The sequence below is a fragment of the Macaca nemestrina genome, chromosome 1 (assembly GCF_043159975.1).
Source record: "Macaca nemestrina isolate mMacNem1 chromosome 1, mMacNem.hap1, whole genome shotgun sequence".
Classification (NCBI taxonomy): Eukaryota; Metazoa; Chordata; class Mammalia; order Primates; family Cercopithecidae; genus Macaca; species Macaca nemestrina.
In genome coordinates this window covers 172,247,073-172,259,357 of record NC_092125.1, presented here as the reverse complement: position 1 = coordinate 172,259,357, position 12,285 = coordinate 172,247,073, and the positions used below count along the sequence as shown (strand labels likewise).

At 39.0% G+C, this 12,285-nt stretch overlaps 1 protein-coding gene across 7 annotated transcripts in view; it reads left to right on the top strand.

The window, feature by feature from the left end:
- Positions 1-12,285, top strand: part of LOC105495162 (nuclear factor I A) — a 382,111-nt gene that overhangs the window by 342,328 nt on the left and 27,498 nt on the right. For 6 of the 7 annotated variants that reach the window (XM_011764422.2, XM_011764425.3, XM_011764420.2 and 3 more), the window contains one exon: positions 4,467-4,558. The exons of the other annotated variant lie outside the window; for it this stretch is intronic. In XM_011764422.2, the coding sequence (XP_011762724.1) occupies positions 4,467-4,558 (92 nt within the window). The remainder of the gene's footprint in view (positions 1-4,466; positions 4,559-12,285) is intronic. 7 annotated transcript variants of the gene reach the window in all.

Sequence of the window (12,285 nt, the reverse complement as noted above, 5' to 3'; positions counted from 1 at the left end):
TTATTTTTATCTTAAAGAAACATCAACTGGCTGAGTGTAGTGGCTCATGCCTGTAATCCCAGCACTTTGGGAGGCCAAGGTGGGAGGATCACTTGAGCCCAGGAGTTTGAGACCAGCCTGGGCAACATAGGGAGACCTCATCTCCACAAATAATTTTAAAAATTAAAAGGGCATGATGGCACATGTCTGTAGTCCCAGCTACTCAGGAAGTTGAAGTACAAGAATCATTTGAGCTCAGGAGGTCAAGGCTTCAGTAAGCCATGTTCATGCCACTGCACTCTAACCTGGGCGACAGAACCAGACTCCATCTCAAAAATAATAAAGAAATATCACTGACATCGGCATAAATATTTTAGTATCTTAATATCTTCTTCTTCAGTCATATTTTTTCCAAAGACGACAAAAGCATCTCCACTCAAATCAGTTTGACCACGTTCTCAACACCATGTTCAGGTGTAATTGTTGAGTGAAGGCTATTACAGACTCCAAACTAATTCATGTGGAAATGCCATGATTCCTTTTTGTGGATATATCCCTTATACCTTCCCATTTGGGAAAAGCAAAAAGGAAACCTACCACAGGAGCAACAAAAACTGGAATTTGTTTGGCTAGCAGTCAGTGAGCCACATTCATTTCTGAGGACGTAGAGGCGGTTCGGTCCTCTCAGGGACATCCGCCATGATAAAGAGCAGTGCTTGGTCCCAGCACCTTGGGAGGCCAAGGCGGGAGGATTGCCTGAGCTCAAGAGTTTGAGACAAGCCTGAGCAGCATGGGGAGACCCCCATCACTATTAAAAAAAAAAAAAGCAGCACTGATGGGTGATTTCCCCCTACTAACCCTCTCCACCCCACTCCCTCGTGTCCATGTACCCCACAATGCCCCTAGAGATAATTCCTAGCATCCTCAGAGGCCCTGTCAAACTATTGTTCATAAAGAGAGAACTGTTCTTGAGCCATACCCCAACTGATCTTAGGAAGGCAGGACCGGTATTGTCTAAGTGAAGGATTAGAGAATTAGCAATGCCTACCCTAAGAGGGTAACACAGAAAGAACGCAAATTTTCTGGATATGGGATCAAATTCTGGTTTGGAATTTTGAAATTTACTGCTGTAGTGCTGGCCAAACTAAGACTCTTGGATAATGTGAAGAAATACATTAGAGAGAGAGAGAGACAAAATATGGTCAGATTAGTGTGAATGAGAGCTTGCCAGAAGCTTCTTATAGGAACATTCTTCAATGTTAGGAAAATGGTTCATAGCACTATCGCTAATATAGGTAAAATGGCTGCTAAAACAAAAAGCAAACACTTTCTGTTTCAGAAGCAGCCAAATAATCAATTATTTGATTTTTAATAGTCATGTTTGCCATGAGGATTCTTATAATGAGATTATGTAGCCAAGTTGATTTCCCTGTTGACTTTATCAATAAGTCATCAAGCACTTCTGAATCTCCCCTCCAGAATTCTCAAAAATGTCCTACAGTAATCTCCCCAGAATTTTCTGGATTTTATGATTTTTCATAGCTCTACCTACAGCTTTGATTATTGCTGTTGTAAATAAGTCAAGAATTATAATTAAGAAGGATATGAATATGATATATCATAGTATACACAGTTGTATGTAATGAATTACCTTATTGCCCCTTTACTTGATATTCATGTTGTAAGCTCTTAACTGTGCATGTATAATTGATTCACTATGGTAAATGTGATTGTTTTAACAAAAAGTTTCAATTAAGGTTTTATTCAACAGTGTAATTCCCTTATTCAATTGTTTCTCTAGGAAAATCAAATTCAACTTATGTTGTATCTTTTTTGGGACTACATCCTGTTATAGGTGACCACCCTGCTGGAATAATAGAAGATGAGTCAGAATTTTGTTCTTCCTTCCTTTATTTTCCCTGTGTGCTTTTCCCAGAAGCTAGCTTTCTATGGAATAAATTTGCCTGGGCACCATTTGTCCCATTGTTTCACTTGGGTACTCAAAGACTAGTAGACTTTTGTAGTTTATATATATATAAATGCAAACCCACTAGCACCTCTCTTACCATTGTTCTCTTTTTTAAAGAACTAGAATAAAATTTGGAGAAGCTCTGGTAGGCCTTGAGAGTATGAAAGGGCTTCTGGGATGTTGTAAAACTAAGACTGCAAGTTTTGTCCCATGACTGAAGAAGGGAAAGTATCTGATTGTTGGCCTCATAGAAATTTTGCATAGCTAAAGTATTTGTATGCTAAATCTTCTTTCAAATGGAGAAATTGAGGTTAAGCAAAAATAGATGATGGGATATAATATAGATACCTTTCCCGATTTAGTAAGCTTGCTATAGTGAAACTGTCTTCACAAAAAAATGACACCCCCCCAACCCCCAGAATGGCTTCTGTGTTGGGATCAGTTAGCATGCTTGTTTTGGATGTCCCCAGTATGGTAAGAATGTCATAGGAAATCCTGCTATGCGTCTATGATGAGCAGCAGGCGGGTGCACACTGTTCTATTAGGGCCATCAAACATGGACTCACGTTTCAGCGTCTGTCATCAATCACTCAGCCTTCATACCTTAATACACCCTTCATTCCTTTTTGTTCCTTCTCAACCTACCTACCTATTCATGTGTGAAAGAACACTTTTTTCCCTAACCACTAACAGGTTCAACAGGTTATTTCACCTCCTAGCTGCCTCTTTATCCCTCCCACATCCTCTTTGTACTCTAAGAGCAGGGGAACACACTATCAGATAATTATACTCTATCATTTTCAATTTATAAACTTTATGTTGCTGTTTCTCAAAGCATATCAATAAAGCCATGGGGTGAATGGAACACTTAATATAGATTATTTTACTGAGCTTTTAAAAAAATTAAATTACCCCCATGCCAGTAAGTGAGAGGTACATGCAGAATGGCAAAAGGCGGAGGTATTTCTCAAATCTATTCAAATTAATCTGGCATAGCGTGGGCTAGAGACAAAATCAGTAGATCCACATTGCTAGACAGTATGACATATACATTTAGATCATTTTAAATAAAGTCATTACTGAATAGATCCTCCTTAAACAAATACTATTATCACAAAAAATTTCTTATTTAAATAAGACATCAAGGACCCTCATGCTCAACCTCTGTTCAGTGCCATTTTAACACAGCCACGTCCACATCCACATGACCATTGCAGATCTGTTTGGGTGGCTTAGCTCTTACCAAAGACAACCAACAGGGCCTGGGCCAGACGGTGGAAATTTTATCCCTAGAGTTGTTTAATGAGAGAAACAAGAAGTATGAGCAATTTTCTGTAAAACAGAAAGCCAGAGTAAGAGGAGCAGATGATGTCAATAAGGAAAAAAAAATCTGGCAGGAATTTGATATCATGCCCTCAATTATCTGTGTTTTAAAAAGTTGCATATCCTGATTGTTTCTTACATGGTGTTTGTCTAGAGTTAGCTTAAAAACCTAGATTGTTTCTTAGATGGTATGTGTCTAGAGTTAGTTTAAAAACCTTAGGCCTTTTTAATTATTGTTAAGACATTTGAAATTTTTAAGTAACTGTCTAAAGATTCTAGCTCAGAGGAAGAATGTGAACAAATCCTTGGAGTTGGTGATAAAGAAGTGAATTGCAGGACACCAAAAGACAAAATGTACCTTTGGATTTATGAGCCAGTGAAACACCAAAGCCACTGAATTTTTTCCCACTAAAGTAGAAAGAAGCTGTTAAGTACAAATACGAAAACCAACAACAAAACTTCCATGAACCAAGAAAGGATAGTAAACTGAAGTGTGTTACCTGAGGTTCCAGTGTGATATCTTAGTTCACAAAGGGTCTTGATAGTTTATGCCTGAACAGAAAGGTCCTAGGATGAGAAGACTACAAATGTTAATATGAAAAGCATATTTTGTGCATCATAAAGGTTCTAGACACAACTGGGCCTATAAAGACAGCTTATTCTGAAATGGTTTTCTACCTCCTTCCTGGAGAACCCATTAGTTCCTTCTGTAAAGATTCCTCTTCCATCTCTAGCTGTAGAGGCACAGGACCATTTCCTGATTTTTTAGGAGTGTAACGGTGTGAAAAGCAAGCTTGTAAAATGAACTGCTTTCCTCCCCTTCCTACCTAATTTCTTTCTCCCTCTGCTCTAAAGACTAGGATATCTCTTTCTGACCCCAGAGCTCATGTTTAACTCAGAAAGTATACTTTGCAAATGTCCTGCATGTTCTAATTTGTATGGTAGAAGGAGAAAATAGCTCGTCTGAGCATCAGTTTGACATCATTATATCCCAACGGTCTTTGGAAGCCAATCCGCCTTCCCCCTTTTTTGACTATCTAAAATGCCCTTGCTAGCCAGACCCCTTTGCTAGCTACAGTGTTTGCACATTTCCTTGTTAATCAGCTGCGTCGGCTCAGAGACTGTGTGTTTTGGTGTTGTTTGTGTGTGCAATCTCGTGCCGCTTCCTGAACGCATGTGTCCCTTCCCTTCACAGCCTACTCGACACCCAGCACCTCCCCCGCAAACCGATTCGTCAGTGTTGGACCACGGGATCCAAGCTTTGTAAATATCCCTCAACAGACACAGGTGGGCCGCTCTCATCTTTTCTGTATGTGGTGCAGCTTGTATTATTCATCAGGTGCATTTTAACTTGTCTTTTGGCACAAAAGGCCGCATTTTCCAGACCCTGTCCAGTCTTCCCTTTCCTCCTGATCCCAGCCACATTTCCATGTGTTCTCAGAAATCACAGAAAACTTTGCCTGCAGTTTTTGCTTCTTGTATCGAGTGGGTAGAAGAAGAGCTGTTTTAGCTATGGCAAAAAAGGTTTCCCAGGGTTAGCTAGTGTGTGTTCCCTCTTAGGAATTCATGGCCCTGTAAATGCAAGCAGACAGAAGCAGGCCCCTACAGAACCTGAAAGTAAAACCAGTGACATCAGAGTGCATGCTGGGCATGGAGGGACCAGCCACTCCTCTGTATTCATTAGAGGGTCCCCAGGAACCTGGCAAGCTTTCTGAAAGAGAGAGGGGGAAAAGGGTGCATGAGCCCTATTAAGTTGCTGGTGTTGGTCCAGAAATAAGACGTGTTTGTTAGTGGTTACTGCTGGCCACGGGGGAGCAAGGTGCGGTGGGTGGTGAGGGGTGTGTATGAGTCATATCTGAAGCAGGTGATTGAGAGAAGAGGACTGCCCAGACATCCAGAGCTTGTCTGCCCATAGACAGTTGTGTTTTGTGCTAGTCCAGGTCAAGGAGAATAAATCTTTTTGAAAAGTTTTGGAATGGCTGCTGTATATTGAGAAACAGTAAAAGACTTTTTAAGTTCAAAGTTAGTATAGGTAGAGGCATTTAGAGGTTTATGAAATAGAATTACATTCACGTTTTGAAATAAACTACTCTCTGATTTCCTAATTAGAACATGACCATATTTTATCATAATTAACCTAAGGAAAGTATTTTCTCTGTAAGGTTCTTAGCACGGTGTTTGAAAACATTCTTGGAGCAATTTTGTGCACATACCTGTGTGTGGAATCTCCAGATGCCTAATTTATAACTATTCGCCTCCGTTTATAAAACTATGGCCAGGTGCATATGAATGGAATAGATTTGCCTTCCTGGGTCCCTTTGCTCCCTCTGTAAAGGGCTTTGGTTTATTGCTATGTCGACAGCACAGGTTAAACTGCATTGTATCTGAAGCCTTCCTCACACTGAAGCAGGGTCACAGAAAGTACAGCATCAGCAGAGAAGGCAGCTGGGAGGAGAGGGGGAGCCAAAAGGGGAGAGAGAAGGTTAACTCTTGAATTTCCCACCTCTGTTGTTTCTTCTTAAACTGGCCTGCACATGGCATCTGAGATTAAAATCTCCTATTCAGTACCTCCCATAAAATTCTTTCAGTTATTTGCTTATTTTAAACATACCTTCAAATATTCAAACACTTTTCTGGTGAATTTGAAGTTGCATAATTACCTGTAAAGCATTAAAACAGAAGAACATAATTTAATTCTGTACATTTGGCGTAAGTGTCCAAGTTCAATGAGAGGGGGAGAACTGGAGATAGTGGCTCTATATTGGATGATTCATTTTCCCAAAGCACGAATGTCCTCAAGTTGCTTCATTAAGAGCCTTTAAAATGCAGCTTTGAAATGTCCTGTCTGTATTTTACATAGTATTTTTTATATAAGCTGTGATTCACAGCCCTGAAATTGTACGCTGTGTTCCATTCAATTTCTCTCTCTGTAATCGAAATGTATTATATTCCACTGTGGCTTTCCTTCACAAATGCCTCACTTAACCCAGAATCTGAGTGTTCGTAATGCTGACCACAAAAATTCAATTCTTAAAAATCCAGATTTTCCACGCATCTGGATGAATGATGTCATGTAGGCCCAATATTGGCATCTGGAACTGAATTTTTTTTTTTTTTTTTTTTTTTTTTGGTTTCTGTTAAATATTTGGCATCATGGGGACAACAGCTTAAATTTTTCTTACCACAATGACACCTGCCACATTTGGCTTGAAGAAAGTCATTCCCAATTGTCTAATGAGAAACTATGCTAATAGAGTTGTCATTTTACCCCAAAAAAAGATATCTTGAGGTAAAAATTATGTATTCTAAATATTTTAATTTTAAAGCATATATATTAACTCTTTCCTTAAATGAGGGATTATTTTCTGGAACCACTTAAAGTGTTAGATATATGTAAATGTAGATAATAAAAATAATAATATACCTGAAAAAAGAAGTTCCCTTTCAAGAGGACATTGTTCAGAAGAGGAATTTTTGACAAGAATTTTTAAAAATATAATTAGAACATGGTCTGCATATTTCCTAGGCAAACTTGTGTTTTTCTATATTGATACCCTTGATATATATAGCATGACATTTATATTAATTGAATTACAGGAAAAGTTATCTGGGAAAACAAAATTTTGCTTTCTACCTATGGAGGAATAAGAATTGAAGCGTCACCCAAGCAGATACTTAAGCTTTCTAAATGTAGAAGCAGTATCTTGTACATAAATCTATAAACAAATGCAAACTAAAATGGCCTTTCTGCTCCCAAAGACCAGTTTCCAGTGGAAATCTCTTAAAATGTCTGAAGCATCATCTTGTAGAAGATGGAATTGATGGGGTCTCTGGTTTTTCAAGTGGGTAGAAATTGAACCAATGCAGGCATCATAAGTAGGCAGCTTTCCGACTATCATGAGATCTTTTTTAAGAAAAAGAGTTATTTGATTGTATATAGCTTCTATGGGGCATTTTCTCTGTACTAAGTCCATCAAGTATGTGATGCACCTAATCTTTATAGTCACCTAATAGGCTAGATCTCTATTTTATAGATGTGGAAGCTGAGACTAAGGAGACTGTTGATTTTCCCAAGGCCATACTATAGTCAGGAGTGGAGCAAGAATTTGTACCCAGTTCTGTCTGACACCAAGGCCTATGCCCTCTAACCACTGTACTATGTTACTGCCTCGTGAGCTGGTGAGCTCTTTTCCCTGGGGATTTTCTAACAGACATTGATGCTCACTTCTCAGGAATACTACTGGTGGAGTCCCTGCTTTTATCCCTGAGACTGCATTAAAATCTAATCTTGAGTATATACCCCCAAAAATGGAAAGCAAAGTCTCAAAGAGATACTTGTTTGCTTATGGTTGTAGCAGCATTCTCCACGATAGCCAAAAGGTAGAAGCAACCCAGGTGTCCATTGACAGACGAATGGATAAACAAAACATGGTGTGTACGTAGAATGGAATATTACTCAGCCTTTAAAAGGAAGGAAATTCTGACACACGCCACAACGTGGATGAATCTTGAAGACATTATGCTCAGTGAAATAAGCCAGTCACAACAAAATAAATACTATATGATTCTACGGATGTGAGGTGCCTAGAGTAGTCAAATTCATAGAAATGGAAAGTCGAGTAGTGGCTGCCAGGGGCTAGGGGGAGGGCAGAATGGGGAGTCACTGTTAAAGGGGTGCAGAGTTTCAGCTTTGCAAGATGAAAAGAATTCTGGAGATGGATGTTGGTGATGTTTGCACAACAACATGAACGTACCGAATCCCACTGAACTGTACACTCAAAAATGGTTAAGATGGTAAATGTTACATTGTGTGTATTTCACCACAATTTTTAAAACAGAATCATTAAATAAGCTCTAAAGTCCTTTTCACCTCTTAGGAGTTAAAAATTCTGTGAAACAGTCAGGGCAAGTGGACTGTTAATCAGAGTAATCATGTGCTGACTGCTCAGAAAAGCACTAATGATCATGCCCAGCACATAGTGGGTACTCCGCATACATTGGCTGAGTCTAAATGGTTCAGAAGGAACTCTACAAAATATGACTTTTTCTTATTATATTCATAATACATGTTAATTGTGGAAAATACAGATGAGAAAAAGGATAAAAATCACTTGTAGTCCTACTATTAACATTTCTATATAAATCCATCCAGAGTGTTTCTGTGCATACAAATATATTGCAAAAAGTGAGATCATATTATATACACTGTTTGGTAGCCTGCTGTTTCTTCCCCTTAACAGTATATTATGGCCTTCTTACCATGTAAATTGGAAAAATTGAATATTGGCTTTTATTGCATCTATTCATCATCTGTAATGATTGGTAGGGAAAGATAACATGGATAATTGAAAGCCATTTTTCCTCCTCTTTCGCTTGTAGTCCGTTTTTTTCTCCAGAGAATTCCTCCCTTGACTGAAGCAGAATTGCCTTCCCTTTAGCCTTGCCTTGAGCTAGTTTTCTTTCAAACTGCCTTCCAGTTGCATTGCATATCTCGCCCTGGCTTTCGGCTTTGTTCGAACATTCCTGCCTTATCTGTCCCATTCTTTTGCCTCACTTGTCTGCTACCTCTGCTACCATCATTTGCCTCTCGTTTTTCTTCCTCCTTCTCCATATCATTTTTCTTCCTCCTTCTCCATATCGTAACTGATCATTGAGATGAGAGGTGGCTACCTCCTTACAGCCTTTAGAACAACCATCAACACTGAGAAACTGTGGCCGCTTGTCCCACCTTGAATCTCTTATTTTTCAACATTGTCCCGTGACAGCTGATATTAACCTATAGAAAGGTCTCTGGGGTATACAGTATTTACTTCACTTTAGACACTGTTAACGTGCCCTGCACGCCCACTGAATGATATAATGTAATGATAGGGAACCTGCCATTGTTTCAAATAGCAGAAAGCCAATGGCCATTTCAGTTGCATCCCATAACTTAATCTGATCCCTGAAAATGAGAACCATTAAGAGGAGGCATTTATTTAAAGAAAAAAAAAGTTAATATTTCATCATCAGGTGATAAATAGAAATACCAATTTCCACGCAGGAGGACTGAGCAAAGAACTCATTTTGATTCAGGTTCTAGTTTAATCAAAAGGTTTAAATAAAATGCTTCACCTGCAGAACTCCAATGAGGACTAATTCTTTAAAATGAAAAATGAGTGCAAACAATATTAAAAACAGGCATTTCCTCCTTACCACCCAAATCTATCACTGTTTTGCATCAACAGAATCGTGGTATCCGAAATGCTGTTTAAAACCAAATTACCATTCAGACTATTAGAAGAATCACTTGGCATGGCATGGGCCCGATTTGTTGACAAAAAGGCACAGGTGCTATAACCTTTGCTTAATAAATCATTTAGCTGCCTGACTTGCAAGCAGTATGATTGCCTTTGCCTCATGAAATTTACAAATGCATGCACAAGCCACACACTTCACTGTGTTGGAAGCCGGCTGATCTGGTGAGGTCCCTGCATAGCTAAAGTATGGTCATGACACCCATTGTCTGCCTCTGGTGGGGGTGCACCCAGAATGGGAGAGGTAGAGATCATGGAGAGCATTTTGAGCTGTTGCCATTCTGTGTGTCATATTCCTGAAGCTCTACCTGAGAAACCAAAGCTTAGGCCATCTGTGGAACTCTTCGTAAGTTCCTTTCTTCAATCATTTAGTGTTTACTTAATTACTTAATATAGCCTCAACACCTACAAAGTACAGGGAATAAAAACTCTCCCCGAGTTGTTCGAAGTCTAGCAGAGGAAACATATGTGAAGAAATAATAGTAATGACAACATCAACATCAATAATGCAGTGTAATACCAGTACTATAAGGATTTGTCTAAGAGGCTTTAAGACAGCAGAGTTGGGTATAAGAACTTTCCAAAGAGTGGAAGCAGCAGAAGAGGCTGGATAGTTTTTCTGTCCTTGTCCTTGTCCTTGTCTAGCTTGGGCCTAATGATATAGTTCTTGTACACTTTTCCCTGCTTTTAACTTTTGCCAATCAGATGGTAGATCGTGTTTTAGCCCATCCCAATAAGAGAGACATGTTCAGTTCCATCTTCTCTGGACCAGATAAAATTAGACTCCTTTACTGCTGCACAAGGCTCAACCAGTAACCCCTTCACCCCTCATTTCCAAGAAACACCCCTTCCTAGTGGTACATCCTCACTTGCCCACCCAAGCTCACTTGAGATTGCATTTGAGTTAGCTGAAGCCATTCCCGGGCTCCTGCCCACCCTGACAGGAGCTGCCTGGGTGTAGAAGGTTAGTTAGCACACAGAAGTTCAAGGAGCAGCTGGAGAGTTACAAAGGCAGGAAACTCAGATTTCCTTAGAGAAAAAAAAAATTATATATATATAATTTATATATATATTTATTATATAAGATATATTTTAAAATTTATTTATTGTAACAAATGTATATTATTTATTATGATAATAAATAATAATTATAATTATTAAATAAAGAATAATAAATATTTATTCATTATTATATATAATAAATAAATTTATCTCTCTCTCTCTCTCTCTCCCCCACCCTGCAACCCTACTTCATCTTCTAATTAGAAGTGGATTTGAGCATTTCAGTTTCAAGCCCACACAGCTGAAAACTCCCAAGATTAGAGAGGAATGGCAGATAAAATTCCATTTTCTCCTGACTTTGAGCCAAGTTCAATGTCTTATTGGCCAAATGAGTATTCTACAGCACCCATGCATGCTAGGTTCTGTGTCTACACTTGCTACAATACTCAAGAGCCCTCTAAAGTTGGTGCTACATCTCCATTTTACAGATGAGGAAACTGAAGTCTCAGAAGAGTACATTTGTCCCTTGGTAATTGAGGTAGCTGAGATTTGAACCAGTCTCCAAAACTTATGTTTTTCCCAAATACTTATCTGCATCCCCAATTGTTTGTAGTGAAAGGTTACTGACCATTTTCTCTTTAAAAGAGTCTAAGATTGACTCACACTCTTATATCAAGGAATCAGAAGCCTTGAGGTTAGTCCCAGTGCTGCCTGGCTCCAGTGGGACTGTGCTGAACTTGGTTCTTCTGAAGATCTGCCCCAGTCTCCTGCTTATGTCTCTGTAAAACCAAGACTGAATTCATTCTCTCATCCTGCCTGGGAAGAAGACCTTTACTAATGATATTAGTCTGCATCTGTGAGAACAGCTAGCCTTTGTCCAGAGACCAGATAGCAGAGCAGCTAAGATAACTCCTTTATTTTCAGATTTTAGTTGAAGCTTTATTCCATCACTTAGAAGCATTCTCTGTGTTTTATTTTTGTTGTTGTTGGGTTTTTGTTTTTTTTTTTTCACAGTAATTCAATTTATCTAGTCTAGTTTTTTTTAACTGTAAAATAGTGAAAATAGTGAGATATAAATGTGTGTGTATATATATACACACACACAACCCTATGGTTTTGAGTCTTAAATTCTGTTAGTGTAAAAAAAGTGTTTAACACCTAATGAACACCTAACAAATGATAGCTTTCATTGTTTGGTTAATAACTAAACTCTTACTTTCTGGATTACAAAGTATTTTCTCATTCGATTATAAGAGTTAACCTTTGAAGTAGGCAGAGCTATTATTATTGTTATCCCCACTGTATAGGTTAAAAAAACTGAAGTTTAAAGAAAGGAAGTGACTTTCCCAGAACCACATATCAAGAGGTCGGTAGAGCCAGGACACAAATCCACTTCTGATTCCACATGTCCTATGAAGGAAGGACTTGTGTATCAGCCATTCAGCACCTGCTGTTCTATGGTCAGAACCTACTTACCAAAAGCAACCATCTAACAAATTAGGAAGCCTCCCCCTACCCCCTGCAAGATCCTAACCCTGTAGGTTGCTCCATTGAGCATCAGCCTTAAAGGTGCCCAAAAGCCTATTTAAATTGGGCACGGCTGTTCTTCCCTTGTACAGGCAGCAGCATAAGTGCACTGTTTCTCCCCTTATGCTAAATTGTGCCTGAGAAGGGCCTTCCCAAGGGGAGATGATGTCTCTGAGAGTGGTAAGGACC